Source organism: Coenobita brevimanus, chromosome 101, assembly GCF_032717465.1.
Source record: "Coenobita brevimanus isolate Jiangsu-jjx chromosome 101, ASM3271746v2, whole genome shotgun sequence".
Classification (NCBI taxonomy): Eukaryota; Metazoa; Arthropoda; class Malacostraca; order Decapoda; family Coenobitidae; genus Coenobita; species Coenobita brevimanus.
The window spans coordinates 59,236,484-59,256,590 of NC_137054.1; the positions used below are offsets into that span (position 1 = coordinate 59,236,484).

General features: G+C 43.5%; 1 protein-coding gene across 1 annotated transcript in view; it reads right to left on the reverse strand.

Annotated features, from left to right (window-relative positions):
• Positions 1-2,005: 2,005 nt before the first annotated feature.
• Positions 2,006-20,107, reverse strand: part of LOC145414875 (myosin regulatory light chain sqh-like) — a 51,419-nt gene continuing 33,317 nt past the window's right edge. Inside the window, exon 4 of the mRNA XM_080284294.1 lies at positions 2,006-2,110. Coding sequence (XP_080140420.1) covers positions 2,006-2,110 — 105 coding nt within the window. The remainder of the gene's footprint in view (positions 2,111-20,107) is intronic.

Sequence of the window (20,107 nt, forward strand, 5' to 3'; positions counted from 1 at the left end):
AAATGGTTTCCTGGTGTACAGGAAACCATTTGGCTTGTCACTCAGTGTAGAGTCACTCATAGGCAGAAGGAAGAGGAAAGAATGAAGGAAAGAAGCACAGAAAAGGGAGTGCAAAGTCACCTGTAGGCCAAAGGAAGAGGAAAGAATGAAGTAAAGAAAGACAGAAGAGGCAGGAAGGAAGAAAGGAAAGGGCTGATACCCATAGTAGCACTACACCAAGTAAGTGAATAAAAAAGAATAAGTTGTTCGACAGCTTCAGGAAAAATATATTGGTAGGAGAAGGGATCTTTATTTTGTTTTCGTTGATTTGGAAAAGGCCTTGGACAGAGTCCCTCGAGAGGTGGTGAAGTGGACAATGAGAAAGCTTGGCTTGGAGGAGTGGCTGGTTTGGGTGGTTATGGCTATGTATGTGGGTGCTCACACCCAGGTAAGAGTGAATGGAGATTTGAGTGATGAGTTGTCCGTGAATGTTGGTATGCATCAGGGGTCAGTCTTGAGTCCCATGTTGTTTATCATGGTACCTGAAGCCCTTTCACGTGACTTTAGAAACGGACTCCCGTGGGAGTTGTTGTATGCTGATGATTTGGTGTTGATTGCAGAGAATGAAAAGGAGGCGGAGGAAAGGTTTAGGAAGTGGAGAGATGGTATGAGGCACAGGGGTTTAAGGGTAAATGCAGATAAAACAAAAGTGATGATATCTAGGGTTGGTGGTGGTACTGTCAAAGACGAGGGAGAGTGGCCATGTGCAGTTTGCCACAAGGGCGTGGGAAGTAATTCCATCTTGTGCGGTGTTTGTGATAAATGGGTGCATAAGAGACGTAGTGGTATCAGAGGTAGACTGCGAGATAATGCTGATTTTATGTGCATGGAGTGTCGGGGTGAGCAGGTGGAGATTGTCACGCGTGAAAGGATTGAACTTTCTGGTGAATCTCTTGAGTGTGTGGAAGAGTTTTGTTATTTGGGAGACATGCTGTGTGCTGGAGGTGGGGCTGGAGCTAGCTCTGTGGCTAGGGTGAGAAGTGTTTGGAAGAAGTTCAGGGAGCTCTTGCCTCTCCTGACATTGAGAGGACTCTCCCTACGTGCTAAGGGGTCTTTGTATGCAGCATGTGTTAGGAGTGTAATGCTGTATGGTAGTGAGACCTGGGCAGTGAAGGAGGAAGATATTCGCCGACTCAGACGTACAGAAATGACAATGATTAGGTGGATGTGCAGTGCGTCCCTGCATCCAAGGCCTGGAGGGGCTGGGTTTACGATGGAAGAGTTGAGAGGTAGGATGGGACTGGAGTGTATTGGTGTTGTGATGAGGAGAGGTAGATTGAGATGGTTTGGACATGTGGAGAGGATGGGGGATGATAATTGGGTGAGGAAGGTGAGAAGTGTTAATATTGGGGGTGGGGTTATGAAGGGTAGACCGAGAAAGACATGGGACGAGGTCATTAAGTGTGACCTCAGGGTTAAGGGACTGAACAGGGAGGCTGCAATGGATCGTGCAGTGTGGAGAGCTGCCATTAGGTGACCAAGGCCAACACATGCAAGCATGTTGGAGCCTTTAAAAATGAAAACGAAAACGAAAGTTAGGCTTCTTCAAAATATTAAAGAAGCAAGGAAAATGTTAAAAAGTATATGAGATAAGTAAGGAAGAGGAGGGAAAAAAGAAAAAAAAAGTATGACAAAAAAAAGGAGCAGAACAAGGAAGGTAAGGAAAAGTGCGGAGTGTATAGGCAAAAGTGAGGAAGGTATTGAAGAAGGACAGCATGGGTGAAAACAAGGGAAATATGGAAGATATAAGGGAATGTATGGAAGAAGAAAAACATGGTTGAGAGTGTGCAAGTTACGGAAGAGAGTCAGGAAGGTATGATGTGTTAAAAAAGCATGGTTGAGGGTGAAGAAAAAATGGAATAGTTAGGAAGGTATGAATGAAAAGAAGCACAGCTGAGAGAGAGAGACATGAAACAAAGTTATGAAGATATGGAAGAGAGTAATTATCCTCATCAAACCCAAGCAATCACTGGTCCTCCAGATCCTTGGCTCCATGCTTCAAGATGCGTGTGAATTCCACATAATCGAACATGGAGTTCTTGATTGGCGCTTCCCGATACATCTCATCAACCTATAATGCAAACATCTAGTTAACTCATTTTTCAAAGCAAACACGGGGATATAATGTGACAAATGGAAAGCAAGTTGGAAAAAAAAAAAAAACTATTTGAAAAAGCCCAACCCACCTGGGCTTCTTCTTGTTCTCCTTTTCACAAAATAACCTCCCCCCCAAAAAATAAATCAAAGTTTACCATAGCTTAAACAAGTAATGTTTATACCTAATTATTGACAGTTCAATTAAATTATAATTTTACACAATGAGCTGCATGAGGGGGATGATCATGTTTTGACTTGTCTGTCTGTTACCCCTGGGCTGCTTGCTACAATGTAACACATGTTTCAACATAAAAGCACACCAGGAGTTGACAGAGATCAGTACACACTACATAGTAGTAAGAGAAGCACTAATTTCCTTTGCTGCTACAACACAGTAGTAGAAGACGAGCTCATTGCCTTTGCTGCTACAAGTTTCCTTTGGTAATTTTACACTTATATTTCCCATTTCTCTTATAAGTGAAATATCACTGGTCAGTTTTTGGTAAATTACATAACTCGATTTCAGAACAAAAAATATTTTTTCTGCTTGATGTTAGTATAATTTGCTTCATTTTTGTAGGAAATCACTTGTTTTGGAGAAAGGCCTACCCAATAATATCTCCAAAACAAGTGAACTCCAACAAAAAATGAAGGAAAAAAACTCATCAAACTAAAACAACCAGAAAACCACATTAAACTAACCTAACCTAACCTTACCTTACCTTAAATGTTGTCAGAGTCCCTCATCCAGGACCCTCACAACAGCAGGAAGAGGCCGATGGGGATACTGAATCCTCTGACAATGACATTTAAGGTAAGGTTAGGTTAGGTTAGGTTGGAAATGTGGTTTTCTTATTATTTTAATGTGATCTGAGTGTTTTTGCCTTAATTTTTGTTGGAATTCACTTGTTTTGGCAATGGTCTTTTTTTTTTTTTTTTTTTTTTTTTTTTTTTTTGTCCGACTCTGGGCATAGGCTTCACAGCCTGCTATCAAGGCCCAGGAGTTCTCCTACATACCATACACCTCTACATGTCACCACTTCGGCGCTAACACCCACTGTGCATATTGAATACATGCTAGGGCTGTCTCATACAGGACTGGTGTATTGGTATTAGCGGGGGTATTTTTACATGTCGGCGGGGCTTCTGGTAGATCAGTAAAGCCTTGGGTAGGCCCACCTCCAAAACGAGTGATTTCCAACAAAAATGAAGCTCTAATTCATTAAAATCACACTAAAATCAACCAGAAAAAATATTTTTTGCTCTGAAATTGAGTGATGTGAACTACCGGCATGTTATTCCTAAAAAAGACGAGTGATGGCCTCGTGTTCCATCAGAGCACACCCACTACAAGAGGAAGCCACCGTGCAACTGACTGAAGTATGGGATATTTTAAATTTGAAGATGTGCAAACAGTGTCAACAATTTGATTGGCCCACATTTTGGCTGATATTAAGCTCGTTGGCTGTGAGGTTAAAGCATGCGCGGTAGTCATGTGACGTCACACCTGAAAGCGGCTTGTGGCAGGGCGAAAGAGCTCCATGTAATTTGAAATTGAGGGGAGATCCGAGGTAATTACAGGCATACCCCAGTTAAACGATGTACTGTAATTGGTTAGGTAAAACCCCATCGTAAGATGGGGTATCGTATATCAGGGTACTTTTAACACGTAATGTGAAACATTAACCAGCCTTGGGTTTCCCCCCAAACCAAGCCCAAAACCCACCCAAATGAGCCCAAAAACAAGTTTAAAACCACTCTAAATGGCCTAGCAGCTGTCAAGGAAGCTAACCTAAGCTTAACACCTGTAAATAACTCACTAAAACCAACAAATAAAATCTGAAAATCATCAAATATAAGTCCGGAAAAAATCAAGCTTAGTAAAAATGTACCCCAAAATGACAATGTTCATCCCACCTATGGCTAAAACACACTAATCTAAGTCTAAAAACAGTTTATAGATCAGCCTAAACACACAATTTTAGTCTATCATAAAAATAATTTTTAAAAAATCAAATCCCATCATTAAACCAGAGTTTGGCCATTGTTAGGCAGGGCATGGTGGTACTTCTACCCCCATCGTTAAGCCGGGGTATCACATCCAGGGGTATCGTATATCGAGGTATTACTGTATAGGATTTTCACGTTAAATATACATTTCCGAAAACAAATTTATAGCGGAAAAGATTCAAAATAAGGTGGCTTACTATGTGGTTGTATCAGATTTCCTGGAACGGCTGATGTGATTTACCAAAAATTGGCCAAATCACCTCCCTGTAAAACAATTAACTCTAAGCCCTTGGCCACCCCGTCTGGGATACATGGCGTCTGGCAATGAATGAATGAATGAAACTTCCAGAAGGGAATGTACATATAATCAAATGTACACACCATCTTAACAGTAATAACTGCCTTGGAGTAACAAATCTAAGTCTATCAAATAGACCTTTATTAGAAAAGTATTATTGTGATTTGGTAACATATGAGACAACCTAACCTGGCACAGGCCTAGCTTAAGTACTGGTTGTATAACAAATTAACCCAAATCCTTAACCCGCCCCGTCCCGACCATTTTTCGACATTTTTTTTTTTTTTTGCTAAAACTTTCGCTTTTGGTCAGAAACAATGGTCAGTGGCAAAGAAATTGGTCCCCAGGGTCCATAATTACCCTAACCAGGTATGCCTTGGTCCCACCTGGCCCCGTGTTCTCCGTAGGCGGTCTGAGCCTCTAACGTTTTCTGTGGTATTATAAGTCTGGGAAACCAATGAAAGTAAGTAGATATGTATTTATTACAAACATAAAAACATGTGATAAAAGAGTATATTGGATTTTATACAAAAATAGAGCAGAAATAAGCATTGTACCATCGTGCGAAACGAGCAAAATCGGCCAACTTGGTCACGATGAATCGCTAACATTCTAAAATCATGATACATATCATTTTTTTTACTTACATAATACTTCTACAATAACATTATACCATTTTACATTTTATTGAACTGTTTTTACGTATTCACAGGCCTTTTGATGACATTTAGCGTAATGTTAGCGCTTATTTACGTAGTGAGTGAACTCGCTGTGACTGTTTCAACTCGTATTGTGTTTTTTATACTTACATAATACTTTTCTAATATTATTATACACTTTTCAACTTTATAGAACTGTTTTGAGATTATTTCAGGCCTTACGTAAATATACAGCGTAATAATAGCGCATAATAACACACATGGTGAAGTCGCTATGACAACTATTTCAACTTACAACCTATTTTTGTACTTATATAATAATTCTCCACTAACATTGCACATGTTTACACTGAATATAATTGATATCACATAATTTCAGAACTTACGATGGAACTGAGCATCATATTAGCGTGTACTTACACAGGGAGTGTTATCGCGATATCATTTGTTTCATCTTACACTAGTATTCAACTTATAAAATATCTTACTACTAACATTACAACAAATTTCACTTTATATAATTCCTATCACATACTTACTGACCAGAATGTGGGTGTACTCGTGACATCAATTATTACAACTTACACTATTGTTCAACTTATACGTTTTATTCATGCTAACATTACACCCGTTTCCACTTTATTTCCTTGCTATCGCATATTTACTGACCAGAGTGTTATACTGAGCGTCATATTTTCGCAGATTTACACAGTGGGTGTAGTTTTGATATCAATTCTTTCAACTTACACTAATTCTCAACTTATACATTACTTTTCTGAAAAAATAACACCCGTTTCAACTTTATATTTGACTTAGCACCTACTGACTGGCCTTACCATTATAATGAGCGTCATTTCGCCTTCCCACACAGTTTCAGTAGTGTAGGAAATTATGATACTCCTTGAAACAAGGCTGAAGGCACAAAGCAACATTGCACTCGACACACTCGTACCTTGTGTCTTTTTCTCTGAGTGGATGGCCTGACTGTCGAGTGCTTACATACATGGCAGCGACGCTGGGGTTTACGACGGTTTGGGTCGGAAGGGATTGCGCTGGGATAGTGGCGTCCTGCAAGACGTAGGGGAGTCTGAGCAGCCATGGGGGTGCGGGTGCGGTGTGTGGGTCTTTCCTGGGCATGCTTGGCGATTATTTCACGTGCCAGCTCCCTCACAAACCCCTCAAAGGTCTCAGATACTCCGGTGGTCATTGCGTGCAGGTAGTGGGCGTTCAGGACCGTGATGTCGAGCAAGTGGAAAAAGAGTTTCTTGTACCACTTCATCGTGGTCCTGGCACAGTCAACACTTGAAATCATCGAGTCTGACTGATCAACTTGCCTCATGTTCAGATTATAGTCCAGTACAGACTCGGGTTTCCATACGTTGCGCCTCCTCTCGCTACGGTGATCCACGGAGTCTGTGCGCTGCATCAGGGGGCTGTGAACAGTTGATAGGAGGCAAACTTCCCTGTTGTGGTTCCACAGGGTGGCAAGGATGTTATTGGCCTAGAAGAAAACCACCTCGTTCTTGTCAAGTTTCCTCCCTATCTTGACCATATGGCGACGGTTTCTCTTGACTGTACCACAGACTCCGGTGTCGTGTTGGTGGAGGAACCTAGCGAGAAGAGGGCTAGTGTACCAGATGTCCAGGTACAACACATGACCACGATGAAGGTACTCTTCTATCATTGTCTTCACCACGGCCCCAGAGAGTCCTATACTCCGATCTTCTGTTATATCTGTCTGTGCGCCCGTGTACAAGACTATGTCTTGCACATAACCAGTCTTACAGTCACACATAACAAAGATCTTGAACCCGAAACGGTGTCTCTTGCTGGGTATGTACTGCCTAAAGGAAATATTGCCTCTCCACAACACAAGACTCTCGTCTATGACGAGGTCTCTGTAGGGATAAAATGAGGAGCGGAACATTTCCCGTAAATGATCAAATACCAGCCTAATTCTCCTCATTTTATCTGTGTTATTGGCATTGGCTGGATCTTCTGCATCAAAAAAGTGGAGGCGGCCGAGAATATACTGAAATCGGTTACGACTCATCACCTTTCCAAAGAAAGGTGTGAGGATGATTGGGTCAGTTGTCCAGTAGGCAGGAATTTGGTTTTTCCTTACCACACCCATCAAGAGAACCAGGGCCAAAAATAGGAACATCTCTGAAATTGTAACGGGATAGTCATACTGTTGGGAATGCCTGCTCGTGGTTCCCAAACGTTCACTTTCACGGCGCTGTGATTGTGAAAAGATATTAGTTTGTTCAACTATGCGCCCCACAAATGCCTCACCAAAGAACAAGTGGAAAAAATCCACCCTAGACGAACCTGCATTCACACCTGGAGCCGTGCAACCAGACCGCCACTCCTCAGTGAAAGGGTGAATGATGGGAGTAAAATTACTCCCATCTTCCCAGTTCCACGTGACACCACCGTCTCCAGCCACGTCCCCATCGTCCCCTTCGTCAGGGTGGGGAGGTGAGGGTGGTGGGGGAGGTTGGGGAGGTGGAGAGCGGCGCCTCTCATCACTCGCACTTCTCTTCCCTCTCCCTTTTCCTTTACCCTTTCCCTTCCCTTTCTTTCCTTTCCCCACATCCTGGGGCTGTGGGGAGGAAGTTTGGGAATATTCTGGGGCGAAAGAAGTGCTGGGGAGTGACTCCACCTCCTCTCCCCTAGGCCTACGTGCACCACGTGCTCGTGCTGCCTCCCTCACACTACTTGCCCCTTCACCCCGCACTACCCCCACACCACTCTCACTTTCACCCCACGCTGCCGCCACAACACTTTCCCTTTCACCCAGCAATCCCACCACACCACTTTCCACTTCCCCAGACAAAAGACTTTCACCTTACCTTATATGTCTTCTCGCCCCACCTTCTGATCCTCGTGGTGATATTTTTTCTTTTCCCAACCACGAGGCGATATCACGTCCTAAGCCGCCGTCATCCTCATCGTCCTCATCAGATTCGGGATGGAGAGATAGCCATGCACGTGGTTGGGGAGCAGGCTGGCCTTCCCTTGCTTTACGGTATGTCACATACCGCGTTTTTCGGGGCGAAGGGACCTCCTCATCACTGCTACTTATTTCTTCCTCTGGCTGGACGTAATCGCGATCTACCACATCATCGTCGAGTGGAGAATCACTATCTCCAGTGAAGGCTTCCAGGGCGGATGCAATTTCCTCGTCTGAGAGACCTTTCCGCGCCATGTCTGACCTGGGTCACTACTAGCAGGTGAGTGACCGAGACAAGGGCGGGTGCGGGTCACGCGGGGTCTAGGATGCTGCCCGCCTGGCGGCAGGTAGGGGAGGCTTGGGTACGTGGGCGAATTGAAAATCTCGCGCGAATTTTGAAAATTGTGGAAATTATGAACCTTGCAATTGCAGGACGTTGAAGTACGTCGACGGGATTAGCTGTGACATAACGTGAGGACGTGGAAGTACGTCGACAGGACGCCGCGGGTTAACCCCTTAAACGCGGATCGTCGCGTTTGCGACACTCGGCCAAAAGGACATGACGGCGGGTCGTCGCGTTTGCGATTCTAGTAAATTTTGAATAACCGCGGGCAAGCAGGTTCCAGCTGGTATTGTCTATCAGTACCACCACCCTCTAGCTACAACTAGCATACTTTACCTTTGTACTACTGACCTCAGTTGTTGCCAAATATCGCGTTTTCCCCCTGTCCCCCCCACACCACGGCCCGGCCAGCCTGGCTGTGATACATGGCAGCGCTCTGAGCGATCAGAACTGTAAATCTGCGCTGTCCTCTCACAAGCAGTTTATGCTACTAGGAAACGCTTGTTTCCCCAGTTGTAACACTAGCTTTTTTTCTCACGGTTTGCCCCTGTTTAGCGTCAGTTTACTGCAGGCTTTCAAAGTGACATTATGGCGAGTTCTAGCTCTTCCCAGTCAGTGCAAGCGGCCAACAGGAACGAGAATAAAGTGGCGGACGTAAGGCAGAATAAAAAGCGCGCCGTGGTGATCTTTTGGGAAGTAATATGATTGAAAATAATGTAGTATACATGTTTTTAGCTGTGAAAATGGAAATGTTTGTTGAGTGACGGGAAGACCGCCGCCACAGTGCATGTCGGCCGTACGCTCCGTTGATTTTAGCCTTATTTTCAGTGCTTATTGTACAAATATGGATTCCTAACTACCTTTACGTTGTAGTATAAAGTTTACTGTGACAGAATGAGGCTGTGGTAGAGGGGAAACCGGGTTGCTGGAGGTGTGAAAGTGAAGATTTGGTTACCCAACTTTGCAAGCCTCCACAAGTCCTTGGGTAGTCCAAGAAGGCTCAACACCTGTCTCTGGAGAAAGCTGAATGTGAGTACTATCTGCCATACCAAGTATAATGTTCTAGGGTTAATCTCTGATTTTTGGCGAATATTTTCCTACAGGTACTCAGACCGCGATAAAACCCCGCCACTCGGGGGGGAACGACTGTACACAGCCGTGTTTAAGGGGTTAATAACCAAATGCCACATCTATCAAAAACAAACTTACTGGTAATCCTAAAACGTTACAAAATTAGCTAACGCTGAATATATACAAAATTTAAGCTCTGGTTGTGTGTGTTATAAGTTTCTATGATAATGACTCAAATTACACTGAATCTGTGATTAAATACATTATTTTGAAAAAAATAAAAAATAAATAAAGTGAGTAAAATAATGGGTTCTTTCAAATGGCTTTTATTGAAAAAACTCATGACAAAACCGGGCCACCCACTTTGGTGCCAACCCTGATGAAAGGGAAAGTATGATGAAAATTGAGTATAGTAAACTTTATCTGTCGTTGCAATATCCAGCATTGCTGGCTTGACTCTATTAAAGTAGTATCCTGTATCGAAACGGGACATAACCAGCGTTTCTATGCAACATCTGGCACTGAGGTGTATCAACTGGCTCATAAAGGGTAGCCAACCGGCACTGTATTACCATAAGGTATCATTATTTTATGCTTAATTTTTATCTTTTACCCATGGGAAAGTTGTTTGGGTAGAGGTTCAAGATGAACAGCATTGCAAAATCCGTCTCGACACCGAATATTGAGCTGATGAAGGGTACTATGCAATATCCGGTACTTTGCTTTACGTGACGTAGGGCTTGGCTAAATTATGCCGAATAACTGATAATTTACAGTATTCACTTTTACTTAAAACAGTACTCCAAACTCGGGGACACTGGAAATTTAGCTTTACACGCAGCAGGGAAGGGCAGATGGATATGGTGGCGTGGGTGTGCTGTTAAGGAAAAATGGGTGAAATGTGTCATGAATGTAATGGGTGTGACTGAAGTGATTATAGAAGTGAAAATTTTGTGGTAGGCTCCCATTTTCATTTATAATGGCATATGCTCCACAGGCTGGCTTGGATGATGTAGAAAAAGATAGATTCTGGGATGACTTATATGTGTGGTAAGTGGTATGGGGGATGATGAGGTTGTAGTATTGGGAGGGGACTTAAATGGTCATGTAGATGGTGCAGCTCAAGGATATGAAGGGGTGCATGGGGGATGCACATATGGTACAAGAAATGAGGAAGTAGAATGGATACTTGAGTTTGGGAAGACAATGAACATGATTGTGTGCACCACTCATTTTAGGAAAAGAGAGTGTAGTTTGATTAAATGCGAGTCTAGGGGAAATAGTAGCCAGATAGTCATTTTAGGAAAAGAGAGTGTAGTTTGATTAAATGCGAGTCTAGGGGAAATAGTAGCCAGATAGACTATTTCCTGGTCAGGAGGGCTGATAGGAAGTTTGTGAGGGATGCTGAAGTTATAGGAAGCAAAGAGTGTGTGCAGCAACACAAATTACTATGTGACATTGTGCTTAACCCCCACGTGCCGGGTGACAGCATAGGCCGACACAAAAGGGGTGGACAACCGCCGGGAGAGGAAGGAGCCCCAAATGCAATCCCGCCACAGTTTCAACTGGCTGCCATTTGATCTCATCACCAAAGGGTAGGGAAAGACTCTGCCACCCGACGCATGCATACCTCAGTCTTCGCTGTCACTTAGGTAGGTGCTGAACGATGTTTTCTGAAACCTCTTCGTCTCATTGGACCCCTTGTCTCATCCACCCCTGCCAAGCCTCTACCCAAGGATGCTAGGAAAGAGCTCAGTGAAAGTGCCATAGGGCGTGCCTTGGATGCCACTGTGTCTAGTTTATCTAGTATTGGAGAAGTTATCATGTTGAGTGCAAAGCCAAAGCCAGGGCCGTGCACACAAGCACAAAGACGTCGTGCTTCAAGTGCTAAAAATTACTCATCATCTTCACATCCTTACTCATTAACCTGCAGACCTGGGGATACTTTCATTCGCAAGAAGAAGAGTTGTTGAGTAATATGGTCGTTAATTTGTTTCCCTAACTGCTATATTTTCCCCTGACATGAAGGTTTGAAAAATGGCTATTTTGGGAAATATTGCTGTGGGGAGAGGGAGGCCACGCCAAAAACATTTCCAGCAACTAAGGGTTAGGGAGCAGGTGATGAAGACCTATGCATCTGGGAGGAAAATATGGAAGTTGAAAAATCAAGCACTAGGGAATGCCTTCTATAGCAAGATGAGTAGAGTGGTGGCTGAACAGCGAACTATTGACAGAAGTGTTAACGAACGGTACAGTGCTCTCAGAAACACTCTCCTGAGAGTTGCTGATTCAGTGTGTGGATGAAAAGGGGGCACCCTGTGATATAAGTAGCATGGTAATGGGATGAGAGTTTAGAAGCTGCAGATAAGGAGAAAAGGTTTTTCTGGGAATGGAAATGGGGTGGTAACCAAGAGAAATACTGTACAGGTAGACCCTGAATTACGATACCCCTAGATGCAATACCCTGGAATAGTGATGGGGGTAGAAATACCAACCTGCTCCACCTATCGTAGGTCTACCCCCAGTTTTGTGAATTTTTTTGTCTTTTTCTCTACTGAGTTTGATGATGATGATGACCATCATCATCATCATCCAATCCTACACTGCCCCAGGAGGAGCATAGGAACCCAGAGCTAGGCATGTTGGTCCAGACATTTAAGATGAGAGTGACCAGCCTCACTCATCCCTGAGTGGTAGTACGTGAGCAATGAACCCCAACCACCCTTTGGATAAAAACCTTCACTGGTTCAATCCGATAGGAGTGCCGTAATTACCCACCAAACCATCAGGTGCCAAAATTTGGTTATATGGTTATCACTCAGCGTGGTAAATGGTTTCCTGGTGTACAGGAAACCATTTGGCTTGTCACTCAGTGTCGAGTCACCCACAGGCAGAAGGAAAAGGAGAGAATGAAGCAAAGAAAGATGGAAGAGAGAGTGGAAAGTCACCTGTAGGCAGTAGGACAAGGAAAGAATGAAGTAAAGAAAGACAGAAGAGGATGGAGGGAAAGAAGGATGAAGGAGAGGAATAGGCAGACACCCGAGAGCAGCAATACATCGAGTGAGTAAGTATTTTACACTAAATTTTGTGTTTAGGCTGATTTATCAACTGTTTTTAGACTTACATTAATGTGTTTTAGTCATAGGTGGAGTGAACACTACCATTTGGGGTATGGATTCTCGCCCATCAGATGGGCTACAAAACAGTGTGGACAACTAGGTGACTCAACAAGGAATATTTCGTGTTTGACCACTGAACATCTAACCTATCATGGAATACATAATAATAATTTTAAATAAACATTAATAATTATGAAAGCCTTAAAGAGTAAACATTTTATGCACTGATGAAAACTGTGACATTGATAAATCATGTGCTTACATTTGGACTGTTCAAGGAAGTTGAAAATACAAAGGAATTTCTAAGTAAATGTTGGAAAGTAAGAGAGAAGAAAATAAAGAAGCTCAGCAACCAGAACAGTAGCTACAACAATATAAAGAAGGGCCATTGAAAAGGCTATCCCATTCGCATCATCAATCAATATACCACGTGTTTATAATCGGACTGTTTAAGGGAAAACGCTTTGAAAATACAAAGGAATTTCTAAGTAAATGTTGGAATATAAGAGGGAAGAAAATAAAGGAGCTCAGCAACCAGAACAGTGGCTAAAAGGACATAAAGAGGGGATGTTGAAAGGGCTATCCCGATCACATCATTGATCACATTCCGCGTCCAAACATAAACGATTCTCTGTCAAGACGATTTGCACCTTTGACTATGCTGCGTCATTCATACTTTATTATTATGCATAACAGATGTTTATTTAACTGTCCTGGGACTGTCTGATGGTGAGATTGGATACAGTGCTGCTGCTTCTCTACCGAGTTTGAATACGAGTTGGAGATCGCATTCTCCAGTGACCTTGACTGGGTAAGTGAGAGGGGCACTGGTTTTAGGTTTAGGTTAGCTTCTTTTACAGCTGTTGAGCCACGTAGACTGGCTTTAAACTTTTGGGGGGACTCATTTGGGTGGGTTTAGAACTTGGCTGGAGGGGAAACCCAAGACAAAAACGCATCCCTATACTTTACATGTTAAATCTACCCGGGATACGATACTCCGCCTAACGATGGGTTTTTCCTTAACTGCATTGTTAAACCAGGGTTTGCCTGTACTTAGCTGCCAAGCATAGGGCTAGAAAAGAGGTACAGAGGACAAAATCTGAGTCTCAGAGACTTTTACTGGATAACCTAAATAGTGTTGAAAGGATGACTATGATATTTAAGGTGGCAAATAAGATGGGGAGGGAAAACAGGGATACCATAGTTGAGCAGTGTGTGAAGAATTATGCAGGAAAAGTACAGTAGTGGTAACGAGGACAATAAAGACACCTGGAGCGAGCATTAACCCATTCACTGCATCAGTGTTTGTTTACATGTACATCCAGTGTGCTGCAGTTTTCAAATATTTAGGAAAAAAACACTAGAAAAAAAATAATATTGTCAAAAGATTGTGAAAAAAATCCTGAGTTCAATGGCATATAACACAATATAGCCAACAAAAAAAATTATCTCTAAGACAGGTACGTGAAGTACTAAATATTCCCTGTGCAGTGGTGCCAGGCAAACGATGTGTTATGGTTGCACTGTGTCGTCAGTGTCAATCTTGCAATCAGATAAGGTGTAAATCATCATCTGAACCATCACTGTCATCATCTAACAACGTATCACTATCATCACTACGCTCATCCAGAGATTTCATCCAATATTTGCTTGGGCTACTCCTGGCGGCAGCATGGAGAAGATTTCGTACCATTACCTTCGGCAATTTGTAGGTAACGGAGCTGAGCTCTGCTCCTCATAAAAATGCATAATCTATGTATGGCAATATTCTATAGGGTGCCATGAGTTGCTAGCTGATTTATTTCGTGCCATTTCTGATGGCGGATTTTTTGAAAGCAGGAAATCATATATGATACAGCCGCAGTCAGAGCCATTTAGACTCATATATCATATATGATACAGCCGGAATCAATGGATTAAAACCAGTAGCTGCATGAGGAGTCTGATTGGAATAAGAAAGGTTTGGAGTTGGCAGATCCAGTGTTTGGCCCATGGTCTTTGACTGGTGCTGCTACGGTGAGCAGGGCAATAGGCAGGATGCAGGTGGGGAAGGCAGCAGGTGTGTCTGGGTTGACAGCTGAAATGCTGAAGGCCTCAGGAGATTGTGGGGTTAGTTACTGATTTGATAAAATATGATTATACACGAGTGTGTTCTCCTAGATGATTGGCTGAAGTGTGATTTTAAATGGGTACATAAGAGGAATGTTCTGTTATACACTCGCTCACCACTTCGAAACAGTAAATGTAAGACAAGTGGTAGCAAAGCAGTAGCCTACATTCATCTATCTGATAACTGTGTGAGAAGGATGGGGACAGAAGAGGGAGCGATAGGAACTATAAACTCCCCCAGCCTTCCTCCTCCCTTAACCTGTCCCCTCCCACACAGTGGTACCAGACACTTGAGTGTCTGGCTCCTGCTTCACTAATGGTTGTCTCATGCATAAAGGCGTATAAGGCTGAACTGTCCTCGGGTGTACAAGGGGAAGGGCGATGCCCTGGAAAGAGGAAAAGAAGTTTTGGACCAGATAATGAAGGTAATGGAGAGTGTTCTAGAAGGAATGATAAGAGAAAGCAAGAATATTGGTGAGATGCAGTTTGGGTTTATGCCAGGCAAAGGGAACACTGATGTCATATTCTTTGTTCAACAGCTTCAGGAAAATTATATAGGAAAGGGATCTGTGGAGATGACCTTTGACAGGGTCCCTATGGAGGTGGTGACGTGGGCAATAAGAAAGCTTGGAATTGAGGAATGGCTGGTTAGAGTGGTTCAGGCTGTGTATGTGGGTGCTCGCACCCAGGTGAGAGTGAATGGAGATTTGAGTGATGAGTTTTCCATGAATGTTGGTGTGCATCAGGGGTCATTCTTGAGCCCCCTGTTGTTTATCATGGTGCTCGAAGCCCTCTCACAGGACTTAAGAAATGGACTCCTGTGGGAGATGTTGTATGCCAATGATTTGGTGTTGATTGCAGAGAATGAAAGGGGGGTGGGGGAAAGATTTAAGAAGTGGAGAGATGGTATGGGGCAGATGGGCTTGAGAGTAAATGCAGATAAAACAAAGGTGATGGTGCCTTGGGTTGGTGGAAGTACTGTCAAAGATGAGGGAAAGCGGTCAAAAGCGGTTTGCCACAAGGGAATGGGAAAAATTTCCATCTTGTGCCGTGTTTGTGGTAAGTGGGTGTGTAAGACATTTAGTGATTGAGGCAGACTGCGAGATAATGATGATTTCATGTGTGCAGTGTGTTGGGGACAGCATGTGTTGATTCTCAAGTGTGAAAGGGCTGATCTTGCTGGTCAGTCTTTCAAGTGTATGGAAGAGTTTTGATATCAAGTGGGTGCAGCTAGCTCTGTGGCTAGAGTGAGGAGTGGCTGGAAAAAGTTCAGGGAGCTGCAGCTTCTCCTGACAATGAGAGGGCTCTCCCTCTGTGTTAAGGGATCTTTGAATGCACCATGTGTTAGGAATGCAATGCTGTATAGTAAGGAGACCTGGGCATTAAAAGAATGGACATTTGCAGGATCAAATGTACAAAAATGATAATGATTAGGTGGAAGTGCAGTGCATCCTTGAATGCAAGACCAGGGGAATCTAGGTTCATGATGGAAGAGTTAAGAGGAAGGATGGGAATGGAGTGAATTATTGTTGTGATCAGGAGAGGTAGATTGAGATTTTTTTTTTTTTTTTTTTTTTTTTTTAATACGAGGAAGAAGGAACCAAAGGCCATGAGCCCACAGTAACAGTTCCCTCCAAGAGAAAAACAAAATACAATAGAGAGCCAAATTCAAGATCCGATCATTTTGAGATGCCTGGACACATTGCGTTTGAAAGACTGGAGATCATAGGCAGAAGGAAATACAGACAGAGGGAGACAGTTCCAGAGCTGACCTGTTGCATAAATGAAAGACTGGGAGTAACGGTTAACTCTTGCATTAGAGAGTTGGAGAGAAAAGGGATGAGAGTTTGCTGCCAGACGGGTGCTACGCGCCCGTCGTAGAGGTGAAGGAATACAACCAGACAGTTCAGAGGAGCAGTGACCATTAAAGTAGCAATAGAAAAAGAGATAAAGATGCAACAGAGCGGCGAAGAGACAGAGGTTGAAGGGAGTCAGTAAGAGGAGGAGAGTTAATGAGACGAAAAGCCTTTGACTCCACCCTATTGAGAAGAGCTGTATGTGGGGAGCCTCCCCACACATGAGAGTTGTACTCCACACAGGGGCGGATAAAACCCCTGTATAGAGTCAACAACTGTGCAGGGGTAAAGAAAGAGCGGAGTCGGCTTAGCACACCCAATCTCTTGGAAGCAGATTTTACAAGAGATGTAATATGATCTTTCCAAGATAAGTCCCGAGTAAATGAAACCCCAAGCATGTTCAAGGATGATGCAGGATTAAGCTGAATATTATTAAACATTAGTGGGTATACCTGTGGAAGATTTTGTCGCGTTGATGATGTAAGAACTGAGTCTTAGATGCCTTAAAGACAACCATATTTTTACCCCAGTCAGAGATACGAGCCAAGTCAGACATTAGGTGTGCCATAGCCTCATCCCTTGTTTGTTAAAGTAACTGTTGAGATGGGCGTTGCGGGAACCGAATGGAAAGGTGAAGGGTGGAGTCATCAGCGTATGAGTGGATAGGGTTAGATGTACAGCTTAGAAGATCATTGATGAATAAAAGGAAGAGAGTTGGTGATAGGACAGAGCCCTGAGGAACACCACTGTTGATAGATCTAGGAGAAAAAAGATGGCCGTCTACAACAGCGGCTATAGAACGACCAGAAAGGAAACTAGCGATGAAGGCACAGATAGAAGGATAGAAACCGTAGGAGGGCAGTTTGGAAATTAAAGATTTATGCCAGACTCGATCGAAAGCCTTTGAGATGTCAAGTGCAATGGCAAAGCTTTCGCCAAAGTCCCGAAAGGAGGATGACCAGGAGTCTGAAAGGTAGGTGAGAAGATCGCCAGTGGAGCGTCCCTGACGGAACCCATACTGACGATCGGAAAGAAGGTTGTGATAGGAAAGATGCCTTAAAATTTTTCTAATAAGAATTGACTCGAAAACTTTTGAAATACAGGACGTTAAAGCAATTGGACGATAGTTGGAGGGTTGGGAGTGGTCACCCTTCTTTGGGACTGGCTGAATGAGAGCAAACTTCCAGCAAGAAGGAAAGGTACAAGTTGACAGACAAAGGCAAAAGAGTTTGCCTAGGCAGGGTGTAAGCACAGAAGCACAGTTCTTGAGAACAACAGGAGGGACCCCATCAGGCCCATATGCCTTGTTAGTACTGAGGCCAGTGATGGCAGAAAATACATCAACTGAAGAAATTTTAATGTCAGCCATGAGGAAGTCAGAGGGGGGAAGTGATGGAGGAACAGCACTGGAATCGTCTAAGGTGGAATTGGAGGAGAAAGTCTGTGCGAAGAGATCTGCTTTATCAGTAGAAGAAATAGCTACAGAACCATCAGAGTAGAAAGGAGGAGGGAAGGATGATGAGGTAAAGTTGTTAGAAAGATTTTTGGCAAGGTGCCAGAATGAGCGGGAAGAATTCGAGTTGGAGAGTTGAGAGCATTTAGTATGGATGAAATTATTTTTAGTAGAGCGAAGAACAGACAGGTTTGGGCATGTGAAGAGGATGGAGAATGACAAATGGGTGCAGACAGTGACAAGTGTTAACACTGGGGGTAGAGTTGTGACAGGCAGACCAAAAAAGGCCTCGGACGAGGTCATAGACTGTGACCTCAGGGATAAGGGGCTGAATAGAGAGGCTGCCAGAGTTCGAGCAGCATGGAGAGCCGCCATTAGGTGACCAAGGCCGATGCATGCAAGCATGTTGGAGCCTTTACAAACGAAACAAAATGAATGGAACTTTAATGGGTAATTTTTCTGTAATCAACCATACATTTAAACTCTTGACTCTGAGGATTTATTATTCTTTTTTTGTTATTCTTGCTGCAAGTATATACAGTACCCTCGCGTCCAACACGCGTTAATCCAGCACGATTCACGTCCAGCATGGAGAGCAAATAATTAGTATTATTTAATATGATTTAATTACTACAACACAAGTGTGTTAGCATAACACGCACAGAGCTCCGAGAAGTGGGCGAAATCCGCAGAGTTCACCTCTAGCACGATCACCCCCGGTCCAACGCGGTCATACTGGACATTCCCATGATGATGATAGCCAATGAAAACTTCTGATCAAGTAGCCTTCCCCGCCCGCTATTGTGACGTGATCGTGATGCCGCTCAATTAAAAATGCTTCTGCTGTCACGTGATGTTTTGTTTAAATTTCTCCCGCCACAGCGCCACTCAGTCGCATAATTCGCATTGGAAGGTGCTTTATTCTTGCTGTATTTTCTGCCCTTGTTACTGCATTTTACCCTGCTCACGATGCCTAGGAAGCCTTCTGAGAACCCCAAGAAGCGTCGGCACCTCGATGCTAGAAAGCATCGAGAGGAAGAAAGGGGAGAGGAAAGTTGACATTGCCAAGGCCTACGACATGAATGAAGCCAACGTGAGGACCATAATAAAAAACCAAGACAAGATCCTGGCAGCCGAAGGCTATCACACAGCACTTCATACCAGGTTTGCCGAGGATATGATGGTAAATCGGAACGGTAACGTGGTAAAATTGCCGACGATACCGCGGGCATTTGGAATTCATCTGGATGGATTCCTGCCGAGGATACGATGGGCAAAAGAGTGTGACCAAAACCCAGGCGACTCGACAGAGAATGTATCGTACTACAGCACTGAACATTTGGCCTGACACTGAATACATATTAATATTTTATAATAAATATCAATTGTTTTGAAACCCTTCTCATCGGCATGTGTACCAGTTTATAAACAAAGTTGCTTCTCCTTATTCTCTACCGAGTCAGCGACAGCAATCACTTTCCACAGTCACGAGACGGGGCTCTGGCAACAGTGTGAGAAGCATGCCCTTTGCCGAGGATACAAGGAACGTGTGTGATAACGTCCAAGTTTTGTTCCACTTAAATCTTCCTTGGCCGTTCCTGATACGAGGTACTGTGTGATACCTTACAGAGTGCTAAGACAGGCAGAAGCAGGACCTTCCATGGCTGTGGACGAAGATAGTGATTCTGAGTGTGACTTCGAAGGATTTATGAGGGAGGTTGAGGAGAAGCAGCAGACATTACCCGCTAGTGATGCCAGCAGCCATCCTCCGGGGACCCAGTAGGACTACCTACAGCCTTGGATACCACCTTCCATTCCCAGCAAGCCCACCAACACTATCCTAAAAGGTTAGTTATCATTCATAGCACAGTACCATTTATTATAATTACAATAGTACCAATATATGTATAGGTATATGGTAGGTATTTAGGGTGACTTTTCCTAGGGTTGCTGACATAATTCATTTTTCCCCATAAGCTCTATTGTTTGTCCAACACATTTTTGGTCCAACACGTGACCCATGCATGACAATATTACCGTGTTGGACGCGAGGGTACTGTAATTGTATTAGCCTTAGAAGAGATTGAATATACACTA